The 12,341-nt window shown below is 41.0% G+C and overlaps 2 protein-coding genes across 2 annotated transcripts in view; one reads left to right on the top strand and one right to left on the bottom strand.

Annotated features, from left to right (window-relative positions):
* Window positions 1-12,341, top strand: part of LOC119400563 (uncharacterized) — a 273,061-nt gene that overhangs the window by 120,460 nt on the left and 140,260 nt on the right. The window lies entirely within an intron of this gene.
* Window positions 1-12,341, bottom strand: part of LOC119400590 (ER degradation-enhancing alpha-mannosidase-like protein 3) — a 110,390-nt gene that overhangs the window by 15,718 nt on the left and 82,331 nt on the right. Inside the window, exons 16-17 of the mRNA XM_037667655.2 lie at window positions 9,644-9,773; window positions 2,374-2,455 (exon numbers count right to left, since the gene is read on the bottom strand). Coding sequence (XP_037523583.1) covers window positions 2,374-2,455; window positions 9,644-9,773 — 212 coding nt within the window. The remainder of the gene's footprint in view (window positions 1-2,373; window positions 2,456-9,643; window positions 9,774-12,341) is intronic.

Genomic DNA, 12,341 nt, shown 5'->3' with positions numbered 1-12,341 from the left:
GAAACTGGCTCGGCTAGGCCGGTGTAGCTAACGCTACAAAATTAGAGCACTGTATTACACATATATTGAATTCCCGTCCACCACTACTCAATACATTGTATGCTGAGCAGAGCTCCACCCTGCAAATGCGTTTTTCCGAAATGGCTGCAATCGCTTCTTTCATCACTGTAAACATTTATGCCGATTAAATGGTAATGTTTTGGTAGATGTGTAGGAAAACTGAGAAATGAGCAAGGTCCACGTCTTAATATATGGTTGGCTCACACAGCATGAATGATAAGAAAGGGAAAATAGACAACCACCCATTTGTAGCACGAAGCTACCGGGAAATCCATATGGATGCGTATCCATATGGATACGGATCCATATGGTCAATACTAAACGGTCAATACTGCTAGTCAATACTAACGCTGTGTCTGCCCTTCGCTTTACACCCCCTTATCTCTCCGCTTTTATTTTCTTTTTATTTTGCTTTCTTCGGTCAGCGTGTGCTCCGAACGTGGAGCGAGTTACAGAGCCGTATTATAGATGGAGCTGTTTGTTCAGTAGATAATCGTACTCATCTTTCCGCTGATCGCGGGCACTTGTATGCTTGTATGCTGTTCGCAATAGCACGCAGCGCGTGATAATGCACGCCTCCATGGCATGCGAAAGCAAAGAGCGCAATATTTTAAAAAGCTATGTCAATAAACGCACACGTATAACGTTCAAGAAAACCATAACGACAATACTAAATCCGCGCGACAGATTACGACTGGCATTATAAACAACCAGTGTTACTCGGGTCGCTCTTTCTGTATACAGTTCAAACGCGTGATCAGTATTTTTGTTTGGTTTGCGACGCACCGCTCGTGCACATGTCCATGCCTTGTTCATTTCGAAAAACTACGACACATGCTATTGTGAAGGGCGTAGAGATACCTGTGGCTAAAGAAATGAGGTGCAGAATGCAGAACAGTGTTGCATAGGTCGTGCAGAAACAACGTGGTTTCGATATCTGACGCATGTTTATAATCGCAGTGAGAAATACAACGGAGATGTATTGCTGTGCAAGGTTATCTTAGAAGTTTGAGAGTCGCATCTCCCCTGCAATGAACACCTTTCTTGAACGCCTACCTCGGATCGGAAGCACACGCCACTAGAGAACAGCAGTTCGGCTTTGTGAAATGATGCACCTTCTGCAGCTGCCATTCGGATGAGTTTTGAAGTGCACAGAGCTCCGATAATGCGCTCTTGTCGATTTGTAGCAGCACAGTTAGGTTCTCTAACCGTTTGGTGCTGGATGACAAAAGAAACAGCCGTATTTTCTCGGTCTGAAAGCACCGCCAATGACTGCGGCTCAGCCTCTCCGTGGCCTCTCCTTATGGAGACGCTAGCAGATGATTCCGCGACAACGCGCAACAAAAAATGGCGGATGCGCCCAGTGTTTCCAGAGCATCAAGCATTATGAATATCCCCTATTGAGCTATGACAAGGGTCGTTCCACCGCCCACTTTATTGAGTATTTCTGTACATGTACTCTTGTGAGTGTTAGCTAGTGCCACTCGAACCCACAGCGGTGAGTGTCGAACACTCTTTTTTTGCCAGCAGGCGTCACGTAGCGCGTGACCTTTTTTACGTGCAGGTTTTGCGTGCAGTTGTTTTTTTGTCCATTTTAAATTCCTTTTCATTTGTATGATAATTACATTACAGTTACAAACTATAAATAATGTCCCCTTGCTATCAAAGCCAAAGGTTCGGTCTCTACTGATGGCAAGTTGTTTTATTTTTGTCCATTTTTAATTCCTTTTCATTTGTATCATAATTACTACACTACAGTTACAAACTATAAATAATGTCCCCTATGCCTTCCTTGGATTCATTACGTTGTGTCCAACAAAAAACCAAGCCCCTTGATCAATTCCCCTTCTTTCGTTCTTTCATGATCAGCTGCAGCATGTACACACAAGCTATTGGCCTCTGCCACAGTCATCACCACAGCAAAGGTCTTCCAGGATGTGAAAACCAGTTCAGCAGTACTCCCTATAGACAGGAACTAGTAGAGGAGTGTTGTAATCACAGATGGCACTGCTCAACAGAGCCACCAGAAGGTGTGCCGTTGACTTGCCTAGATCGTAACAGCTTGATCTTGGCCAGCTGAAGAGGCAGGCCAGTTACTAAGAAAATTCATTAAATTGCAATTTTGATAAAAAGAAATTTGCACAAGGCAACCTGAATATTCTACCAAATAAAAAAAATTTGAGTAGTTTGAAATACGACACATGAATAGTTAACGATTAACAGGCTCTCTGCATGCACTCACCATATCATGAGAATGTTCAGAAAATGCAGGCAAAAGTATATAAGTATAATAGTAGCTGCAAGCAAGCACACCTTGTTGGTTCTGCTGCTTTGCCAATTCTATCATCTCTTGCATGAACAGCAGGCCCTCCTGGGCGTCTTCAGGGCTCTCGGCCTACAAAAAAAAGAAAGCCAGTACAGAATTCATGACAGTAAGTTTCCAGAAGATAAAGAAAAAGAAAGCTCTATACAATGATGCACAAAAACGCCAGCTGTGACACTTCAGTTGCCATCATCCCTCGCGGAAAGTAGGAACGTATAAAAATAAAGAAACAGCCTGCTAGAAAAATCTAAATATTTGTTGGAAGTCTGATGCTCAAGATGTTGGTAGTACTTGTACTGGGAGAGAAAATCAAGTGTTCCAGTCTCACCGATCCTTAACCCTTAACTCAATGGTTGCCTAATGGTGGAGTATTCACAAGCCTTTCCATATTCAATTATTGTGTTCAGTCAACTCTCCTCTGTAAACAAGCTGGCCTAGTAGTGCACCTTCTGACGCTGGAGCCTTCACATGCTTTATACAAAGCTCATACAGTGTTCTGCAGTATTTTACACCCATGAATAAGGAGATTTATGCAGGCAGTGTTGAAAAAATACAAGATCAGACTGCTGGTCAAGCTTGTGCCAAAGGTCAGCCTTAAAGAGACCTTGTGCAGTGATGTGATCGACGGAAGCCACTTTGGCGCAGTATATCAATCTTTCACAGCATTTACTAGTCACATTTATGAGCACAAATATTTAAGTCTCTAAGTTGAAGCAGTTGTACCATGTTTAACGAAATGAATATATGCACACATGCATGCATATTTATTTATAATATCCCGGAAAATGAGACTGACTTACAGCTCTTCGTTTTCCTGTGAACAGGCCTCAGTCTCTATTTCTGTGACTTCAGCCAAACCACCTAATATTTTCTCCCCACAATACATTTCATATTTGCAATTCAATGAAGGTTTCCTTGATGGTTATATTACAATATTGGAAGCGGAAGCTGCGCAAATCTGCCAAGCATTCTTTTTACTATTGAAAAGAACTATTGTAATTATGTTTGGGCTTTCAATACAACCAAGTACCTGCTATCAGGCTTTGTCGACAGAAGCATTAGGCTCCTAGTTTGTGGGCGCTTATAAATATACAGGGTTTAATAATTAACCCCTTGAGGGTTTTCGCCGTACATGTACGGCAGAAGCTTCCTGGTACCAAAGGGTTTTTGTCGTACATGTACGGCATAGCGTTTATTTTTAAAACGCGCGCCTGTTTCGATCATTTCTCTTGCTTGATTTGAGCTGCCACACTTCGGGAATACGTGGAATTTTTTTCACGCGCCGATGTCTCTCCGTTGTATTTTTTTCGTGCTTCCCAAAACGGCGCGCCGGCTATCGCTTGCCCATCCAAGCGCGTTCGCGGTGCACCTGGTTTAAAGTGCGCGCCTTTTTCGATCATTTCTCTTGCTTTGAATGTGCTGCCACGCTTCGGGAATACGCGGAATTTTTTTCATGCGCCGATGTCTCTTCGTTGTTACTTTTTTTATGCTTCGCAAATCGGCGCGCTGTGCGCCGGCTATCAGTTGCGCAACCGAGCGCGCCCGCTGCGCAGTTGGTTTCAAACGCGCGCCTTCTTGGATCATTTCTCTTGCTTAGAATGTGCTGCCACGCTTTGGGAATACGTGGAATTTTTTTAATGCACCGATGCCTCTCCGTCTTTTTTTTTTTGCGGTTTCCAAAGAGGCGCTGCAGCTTTCAATCAAACGCGCGCACGCGGTGCGGCTGGTTTCGGTTTCGTCCTTCGATGGTTTTTGCTTCTTGCGCCCGCAAAGCTGATGGCTGTTTGTTTTCTAATCCCTCAAAGCGTGACCGCTTGTTACTCTCTCGTTTATTGCTCCCCGGGGCGCGATTACATCTGTTTTCGTGCGGCGCTAAATTACACAAACGACGCCGCCGTGTTGCGTTTCCTGTATTGGGGCCTCGGAAAAACTATGTCTTGTTGGCGATAAGACGAAGGATTACTGTAGTTTCTTTCACTCGTATTTCTTTCCGGACGGGCGCACAACCATAGAGTTTTCTTCCGTGCGCTCACTGACGCAGTTCGCTTACGCTATGGAAGCGCGCCCCGGTTGCTCTGCTGCCGGTGAGTCGAGTAGCGATTCTTCCGATGCGGACTATTCCCCAAGTGCCAAATCAGAATCTGATTTATTGGATTTCAGTTTGTCAGACGAGGATTTTTTGACGAGTTCAGACTGCGATGACGATCAAGGAGCGACATCTGAAAAGCGTGCGTGGCGAGCCATGGATGCTTCAAAGACTATAACACGCTGAAAAGTTTGTAGTGTTAGAACACAAACATTTTTAACCGTAAAAGTACTCTGGTGCGCTTATTTTTGTATGTCTGTGTGCTATGTTTAATACAATGCAGAATTTTTATTGATAAAAACAAGCTTTTTTAGGATTTTGCTTGATTTTATTACGAATAAACTATGTGTATGTAACAACAAAAATGATTTTTTTGTCACTTTACGGTCACGAAAAAAAATTTGGGCAATTTTTTTCTTAGATAGAATCGTCTAAAGAATTTATTTCAGCAATAAAAAAATTACACATTTTTGGACTGAATTTCGCGAAAAAATTCGACCCTCAAAGGGTTAATTGGTACATTGTGTTCAAAACCTACATTGTACTCTACAAAATTTGCGGTTATGGAAGGCTCCATTTGTAATCTTGACAAGTTCTTTAACATGAATATTTGCTGCCCTAGAGAAGTCAAACCGATAATCCAGGATACTGCGACACCTTGCTTTCTCTGCGAAATCCCGCAGACTACTACAGCGGTTGAAATTGTTGATAAATCCTGACTGCTGTATTTCATTAAAACTAAAATGCCCTGCATGAACATTCTGAAAGTCAACTGGAATAAATAGAAGTAGATATTCTTGTTAAACAAGCTACAACAAAATAGCTTGTTGAAGTACATACATATACCGCTCACTGTAATTAATGCAACAAATTATCATGCAAAAGACAGCCCTGCACAAAAAACTAGAGATGGGCGAATATTCGGGCATTTCGAATATTCGAACGAATATTAAAGTATTCGAATTCGCTTCGATACGAATTTAGATTATTCGAAATTTCGAAGTATTCGAAATGAACGAATATCTGTATGTTTGACTGCACATAACTCCCTGTAAAGGTGGTTTCACTGCAGCGTCGGGTTGCTGTAACATGAAACCACCCTGCCAGGGGAAATCTGCACTGCTGCAAAGCCACACTTCAAGGTTAAGTGTACATATTTTTTTAAAGTTTAAAAGCGTGTTATATGGGCTTAGATGCGCTAAGTACAGTAATTTTTAAATTGTACCGTATTGTACCACTTATAACTCGCACCCTACTGCTATTGAAATTTTGATACCCCCAATCAAAGTTTCTTCCACTTCATTTCAAACCAAAAAAGTGACATTCACTCATACCTAGTTCCAATTCTTAAAAATATTGTGCAAAGGTCATGAAGAAAATGCTCAATTTTTATTAATAATAAGTGGTGAGTACTATTCGATTCGAAATTATTCGACCAAATCACTATTCACTTCGAATTCGCTTCGAACCTCAAATTTACTATTCGCCCATCCCTACAAAAAACTTGTTAACTGCACCAAGTATTAGCTTTCTCTAACTCTACAACCCCTGCTTGAGGAATTGTTAAAGCAGAGTATATGCCAATGTAAATTCAGCATATGTCAGCGTAAATTTCACAACTTGACAGAAGCTCCTGTGGTTTTGCTGTTAATTACATGCTTTGTAGCTGAGTAAACCAAAGCAAAAAATTTTGGCCATCTTGTTGGAAAAGTGCTAGAGGCATCGGATGGCAGCTCTGGCAACCTCCTGTTAATGTTTACTTTTCAAGTTTTAAAAAGAAATGTTTAGCAGTATGTTGAAAAGCTGTCGATAAACTTGATCGATTTCCTCAGGTGATATATATATATAAAAAAGAAAGAGTCAACTGAGGACGAATGGCTGTCCTGAATGGGTCAAGTTGGGACTTGGGCCATTTCAATTAAGTCCAAGAGAGTCCTGCCCTTCCACAATATGCAAGGTGGTTGGCAACAATAGTGGCAGGAAAAAAAAGGGGGAGGATGACCTTATGTTTTAGGTCTGGCGGTTCCATGCCGCCTACTTCCCACAGGGTGGGTGCCCTCCCAAGCGGCCATGTAGTTCATTCTGCCGAGCACCAGGCCAGAAGTGCGCTTGTACCTATTTAACCGGCAGGTACCCGGTGGCTGCAATTCTCTGCCTCCCACAGCAGCGGCAGATGCTCAACTATTTCACCAAGGCTGAGGTGGATTAAGGTGCGCCCAGGGGCCTTTAGACAACCTTATGGGGCCACCTTTCAAGATGAGTACTCAAGAACAACCGAGCGCCAGGTCGGTGTACTCCTCTACCCTTTTAGGAAAAACAGGTGGGCTTCCGGTCGGCACTGGGATTCGAACCCAGTACCTACCGCATTGGAAGCGGACGCACTGCCATGTAGCCATCGTTGTGGTGAAGGTGGCTGGCAACAATATTGGCAGCGACATTGAAATGTGACTTGCTTTTATGATAATTGACATGTACTTTTAGGGCAATAGCAAAAACCCTTTAGTGCTGTTTTAATGATAGTTACAGCAATATTTATTATGGTATGAATGTCTCCAGCTTGTATTCAATTTCAAGCAATATAAGCTCCACACCAGTTTTCTGCTTATGTTTTGTTACGCTGTCTCGCCGGCATTCTACAATGATGACAAATAAAGCAATTACATTTTTCTGTCACGAAAATAACTAGCCATTTAGGTTGGATTCTTTTTACACTTGATATACAGGGTGTCCCAGCTATCTTTAGCCAAGGGTTAAAAAATACAATATTAGAGGCAGGCGAGTGAAATGACTTGCAAATTGCTGACAGCCACCTTGCGCACTACTGACAATTTTTGGTGTTGTAATTAACTAATTTGTTAATTAGGACGATTTAACTAAATTGCTAAATATTGACTTTAGGCAAGAAATGCTGCTTGCAAAGTTCGAGAGCGTCTACAGAAACCCCAATCGCATCATTTGCGATAAAGAAAGTCTCACGTATACCATTTTTTCCAAGCTGCAAAGAAAGCCCGCGAAATACAAAAAGAACCACGTGACTAGCACACTCGCGCGCCGCGAGGATGCTGCCCTCAGCCGTGGTTTGAACGAACGAAATCAGCTGCGGCCGCGACTCGGCGTCTCCGTTGCAGCGGTAGGCCGATAAGTTAAAGGTGGTTTCTTGGTCCGCGCTCGCTACAACTTGCACCGTCACGCGCGCAGCTGGCTGGCAACGGGCCAAGAAACCACCGCCCACTTATAGGCCTACCGCTGCAACGGAGCCGGCGAGTCCCGGCCGCAGGTGATTTCGTTCGCTCAAACCTCGGCTGAGGGCAGCATTCTCGCGGCGCGCGAGCGCGCTAGTCACGTGGTTCTTTTGTATTTCGCGGGCTTTCTTTACAGCTTGGAAAAAATGGTATACGTGAGACTTCCTTTATCGCAAATAATGGAATTGGGGTTTTTGAGGACGCTCTCGAACTTTGCAAGCAGGATTTCTTGCCTAAAGTCAATATTTAGCAAACTAGTTAAATCGTCCTAATTAACAAATTAGTTAATTACAAAACAAAAAAATGTCTATAGCGCGCAAGGTGGCTGTCAGCAATTTGCAACTGATTTCACTAGCCTGCCTCTAATATTGTATTTTTTAACCCTTGGCAAAAGATAGCTGGGACACCCGGTATACTTTAGCTATAGCTATGCTCATGAAGTCTGTATGAGCAACACAACTGCTCAGTAAAGGCAAAGAATTGTGCCGGCATATATTACTGCTCAAAGATGGTCAAGTAGTTTCAGATGTTACTATTTAGCATTACATGTGAAGGCAGTGCTAGACTTTGCATTGCAACATGCTTACTTCATTGCAGTTTAGGGTTTTACATAAACTTTCTCAAAGTGCTTGCTTTACATGGTGAAATGAACTGCTGGAAAACACCTCCTAACACAATGAAGTTCTTGACTCAACATTAACCTTAGAATATGTGCATCATATGTCATGACGCTGCATGCAGAAGAGCACTTGCACTCTTTTAATGACTGCCCACATAAAATGACACTGGTAATGGTAAAAGCAAGCATGGTTGAAAATAAATATGCATAGCATTAAAATAAGGAAGAAAAAATCGCAACACTTCATGAAAAACGCTAAACGTAAGGGCAGAATTCTGTTCCCATATATGTTTCAATTTTTCCTTCATCACTTTCTTCATTGTCGTTGCATTTGAAGACTAAACAAAGGTGAGTGCATCAGACCTTGGTTTTTTTTTATTATTCTTCATCCTACTAATGCACCTTACTGTGCCTATGCAGTTTTTGTTGTGCCATTTCACGTAACCAATGTATTGAACAAACGTCAATTAAATGAACTATTCAGCTGTAAGAAACTTTTCTTATATCCCCCACCGAAGCGCCATTGAAACCAATGCTAACACAATTCAGCTTAACGAAATTCAGTGCAGAGAGCATTGCGGTTTTACGAACATATTCCATGACACCATGCAATGCCTCCTAGGTCATCCTTATTACTTAAACAAGTACAACCCCACTTTTTGTGGCAGTTTTACCATGGCCTCCACAATCAGCTTTGCCAATGGCACAACACTGGAGCTATTTGTCGAGACCATGCGGGCCCCAGTTGGCTTTGATTTGGATTGGCTGCCTATCATGAGTACCAAAAATTTCAGCTAAAGATTCACTGATGTGCTTGGAGAAATTGAAGTCCTTTGCTGCTCAACAGAGTGTTGTGCTGGAGAAGGTTCACGAGAGCTTGGACATAGTAACTCGATTCGTGACCACTGCAGTACTAAGTGCACAAGTGCAGCAAAAGATTACTGCATTCTCCACAAGAGGCTCAATAAGCATAAATTCACATGCAGCATGACAAATAAATGGAATTTCCTTTGAACACATGATGTTTCCTTTAGCTTGTCAAACTGCAACATAGCTGTTTCAATTCAGTAAAGTTTCACTGTACAGCTTTTATTTAGCATTTACTACCTTACAATGTAGTAACAACCAGTCATAAAGTAACTGGCTCTTGAGTGACTAAGTAATTTCTCTGGGAAAACATGAAGCAGAACTTGCATTGCTTGGGTACACACTACCTCATTATTACACACTTTAGACCAACTTAGCATGCATGAAAAAAGAACTCACTTCTCCACCAAACAAAGCATGAAAAAAAATTCATAAAACTGTGCTACCTGCGCAGCGTTGTGGATGAGTTGAATGCGGCCATCAGACATAAGTGTCACAAATACGCCCATTTTCTTGACCAAGTTCAGGTGCTCCTTCTTGTTGGCCTCAAATTGTGATGCATGGAGCCTCCTAGTACTTGAAAGGTAAATAAGAGCAGAATGGTTCTTAACAAATGGCCAATAAATGATGTCGGCTTAACTGCTCTAAACACAATGACACAAGCATGCAATCTACATAGTAACTTTTAGTGCAACTAAACAACACAAGAAAGACAAAAGGACAAAGCACTGTGTCTCCTGTCATCTATCTTGTGTTGTTTTGTTGCTCTAAAAGTTACAATGGATAAGCACGAATTAGCCCTTCAACGCATTGTGTTAAATGCAAGCTAAAGTTTACAAATAAAAAGTGCTGATTTACTGTATGAAATATGCATTTAGAAATGAGCTATAAACTAAATTGAACTAATCAGTGTGTAGGTTCACAGAGATAGTATCAAAATGAAGTAGAAACTTGAGATTTAATCATGCTGAAACACTGCTCCACAATGCCCTTAAACTTACACCAAGTTGCCATATCTTTGTTACTAAATCAACTTTATGGGGTTTGTTTCAGCTGTGTACTTTATGGGAAATAAAGCCTTTTTCATTCATTTTTTTTGAAAGACTATAACTCCAATGTGGGAAAACAACCCGGCCAACAGATAATCTTCAATTAACTGCCTGGTAAAGGCAGTGTCACAACACCAGTGTAACTGCAGCTTAGCCAGATAAAGAAATGCATTCGTATTTAAAAAGAAAATGTTCTTGATAATCTAACTGTACAGTCAAATTTTCCGTAAATTTACATTATGCCTTTCAAGCATAATGTAAATTATACTTGGAAGGCATAGTGAGCCACCACTCATTGTGCCATCCACTTCCATCACCACTGGGCATATGAGTCACCACTCATAGTGCCCAGTGGAAGGTCAACCAGGTTCAGGAGCCAAACCATGATGTTGATAAAAAAAATTAATCATCAAAGACAAGTCTTGGAACTTAATTTGACAGTCATATGCAACATACCCATGCAATATCACTAAGCACCCTGATAATTTTTGAGTGCTCATTGTAAAGTGCCCTGGGTACAAACATGGCACTGCATCAAGTTACATATTTATTGTACATTACATCAGTTACATAACAGCTGCATGAATAACCTAACAGAGTTGCTATGATAATAACAGCAACTCTGTTAGGCTATTCATGCAGCTGTTAGTTTTGGCTAACTTAAAAGGCATGTTTGCTCTGAAATATTATATCGGTAAAGTACCCGTTAACGGTGACGAACTGAAAGCATCCACATAAACAAACTAAAGGGACATACATACGAATGTGTAATTTACCAACACTAGTCTTAAGATTAATCAATGAACTAGTAGCTTGCTTAATTTTCTTTCTTTGTGCTCTATTTAAAAAAAAAATGAGTAGGATGAATGGTACACTAGGGAACCAAATATATATCTTTGAACTTGAAATTGCCGATTCATTCCTACTGCGTGCAGACACAAAGATCTCTATCTCATATACATATATGAGATAGAGGTGGGGGGAAATAAATAATAATAATAATAATAATAATAATATAATAATAATAATAATAATAATAATAATAATTGTTGAGGTTCTACGTGCCAAAACCACGATATTATTACGAGGCAGACCGTAGTAGGAGCTTCCGGATTAATTTCGACCCCCTGAGGTTCTTCAACGTGTGCCTAAATCTAAGCACACAGGTGTATTTCGCATTTGGCCCCCACTGACATGTGGCTGCCACGGCTGAAGGAATAGAACCCATGCCCTCAAGCTTAGCAAGGAGAATAAAATGCAATATTCTTATCAGACATCCCATAAATTATGCAATTTTGTTATGCTTTCTCCTAGCGGAACTGATATATGATGTAATGTAACATCAATTTTGAGCACAGTTTCATATAGCTAAAACTGGCAGACACGTCATGCAATATACATAACAGCATGCAAGTTTAGATCTTTCTAAGTGCAATGAAATTTAATAAGCATTGCTTTATATATTTCCATCACTGGCATAATAATGGCATTGTACCATAACTAGGAAGTGTGCCTAATAGGAATCACACTTTAAAAGATTATTAAGCTAAAAACTGTTGTAATACAGAGACACATTTCAAATTTTTACTTCATTTATAAGGTACTCTATTTGCACCATTTCATAAAAATTAATAAACATTGGAGCACTATTGCTAAAACTATGCTTCCTGAAGAAACAACAAGAAAGTGATTTCACATTCAACACGATAGCATGAGCTGTTCAATACTGCGAAACCCCTGTTTATCCAATTTCAGCACTTCAGTTTTCATTTTTTAATATGCCATAGTTTATGCAGTGTAACATCAGCATGCTAGCTTTATTACACTGCTACAACATCAGCAATAGAAAAAAAATGTTAAGATACTGAAGGAACTATTTCAGAACATATCCTCTGCATCACTTCGGAATAAGCTGCATAATAAAAAACGAAGTACGCCGAAATAAAAAGAAAATGAAAGTTTGTGTAATATAATACAGTAGAACCCCGCTGTTACGTTCCTCACTGCTGCGTTTTCCCGGCTGTTACGTCTTTTTCCGCCGGTCCCGGCATAGCTCCCATAGGATACAATGTATTGGGAACCCCGCTGTTACGTC

Source organism: Rhipicephalus sanguineus, chromosome 1 (genome assembly GCF_013339695.2).
Source record: "Rhipicephalus sanguineus isolate Rsan-2018 chromosome 1, BIME_Rsan_1.4, whole genome shotgun sequence".
NCBI lineage: Eukaryota > Metazoa > Arthropoda > Arachnida > Ixodida > Ixodidae > Rhipicephalus > Rhipicephalus sanguineus.
Note: the sequence above shows the minus strand (reverse complement) of the source record. Positions and strands in the feature narration are given on the sequence as shown.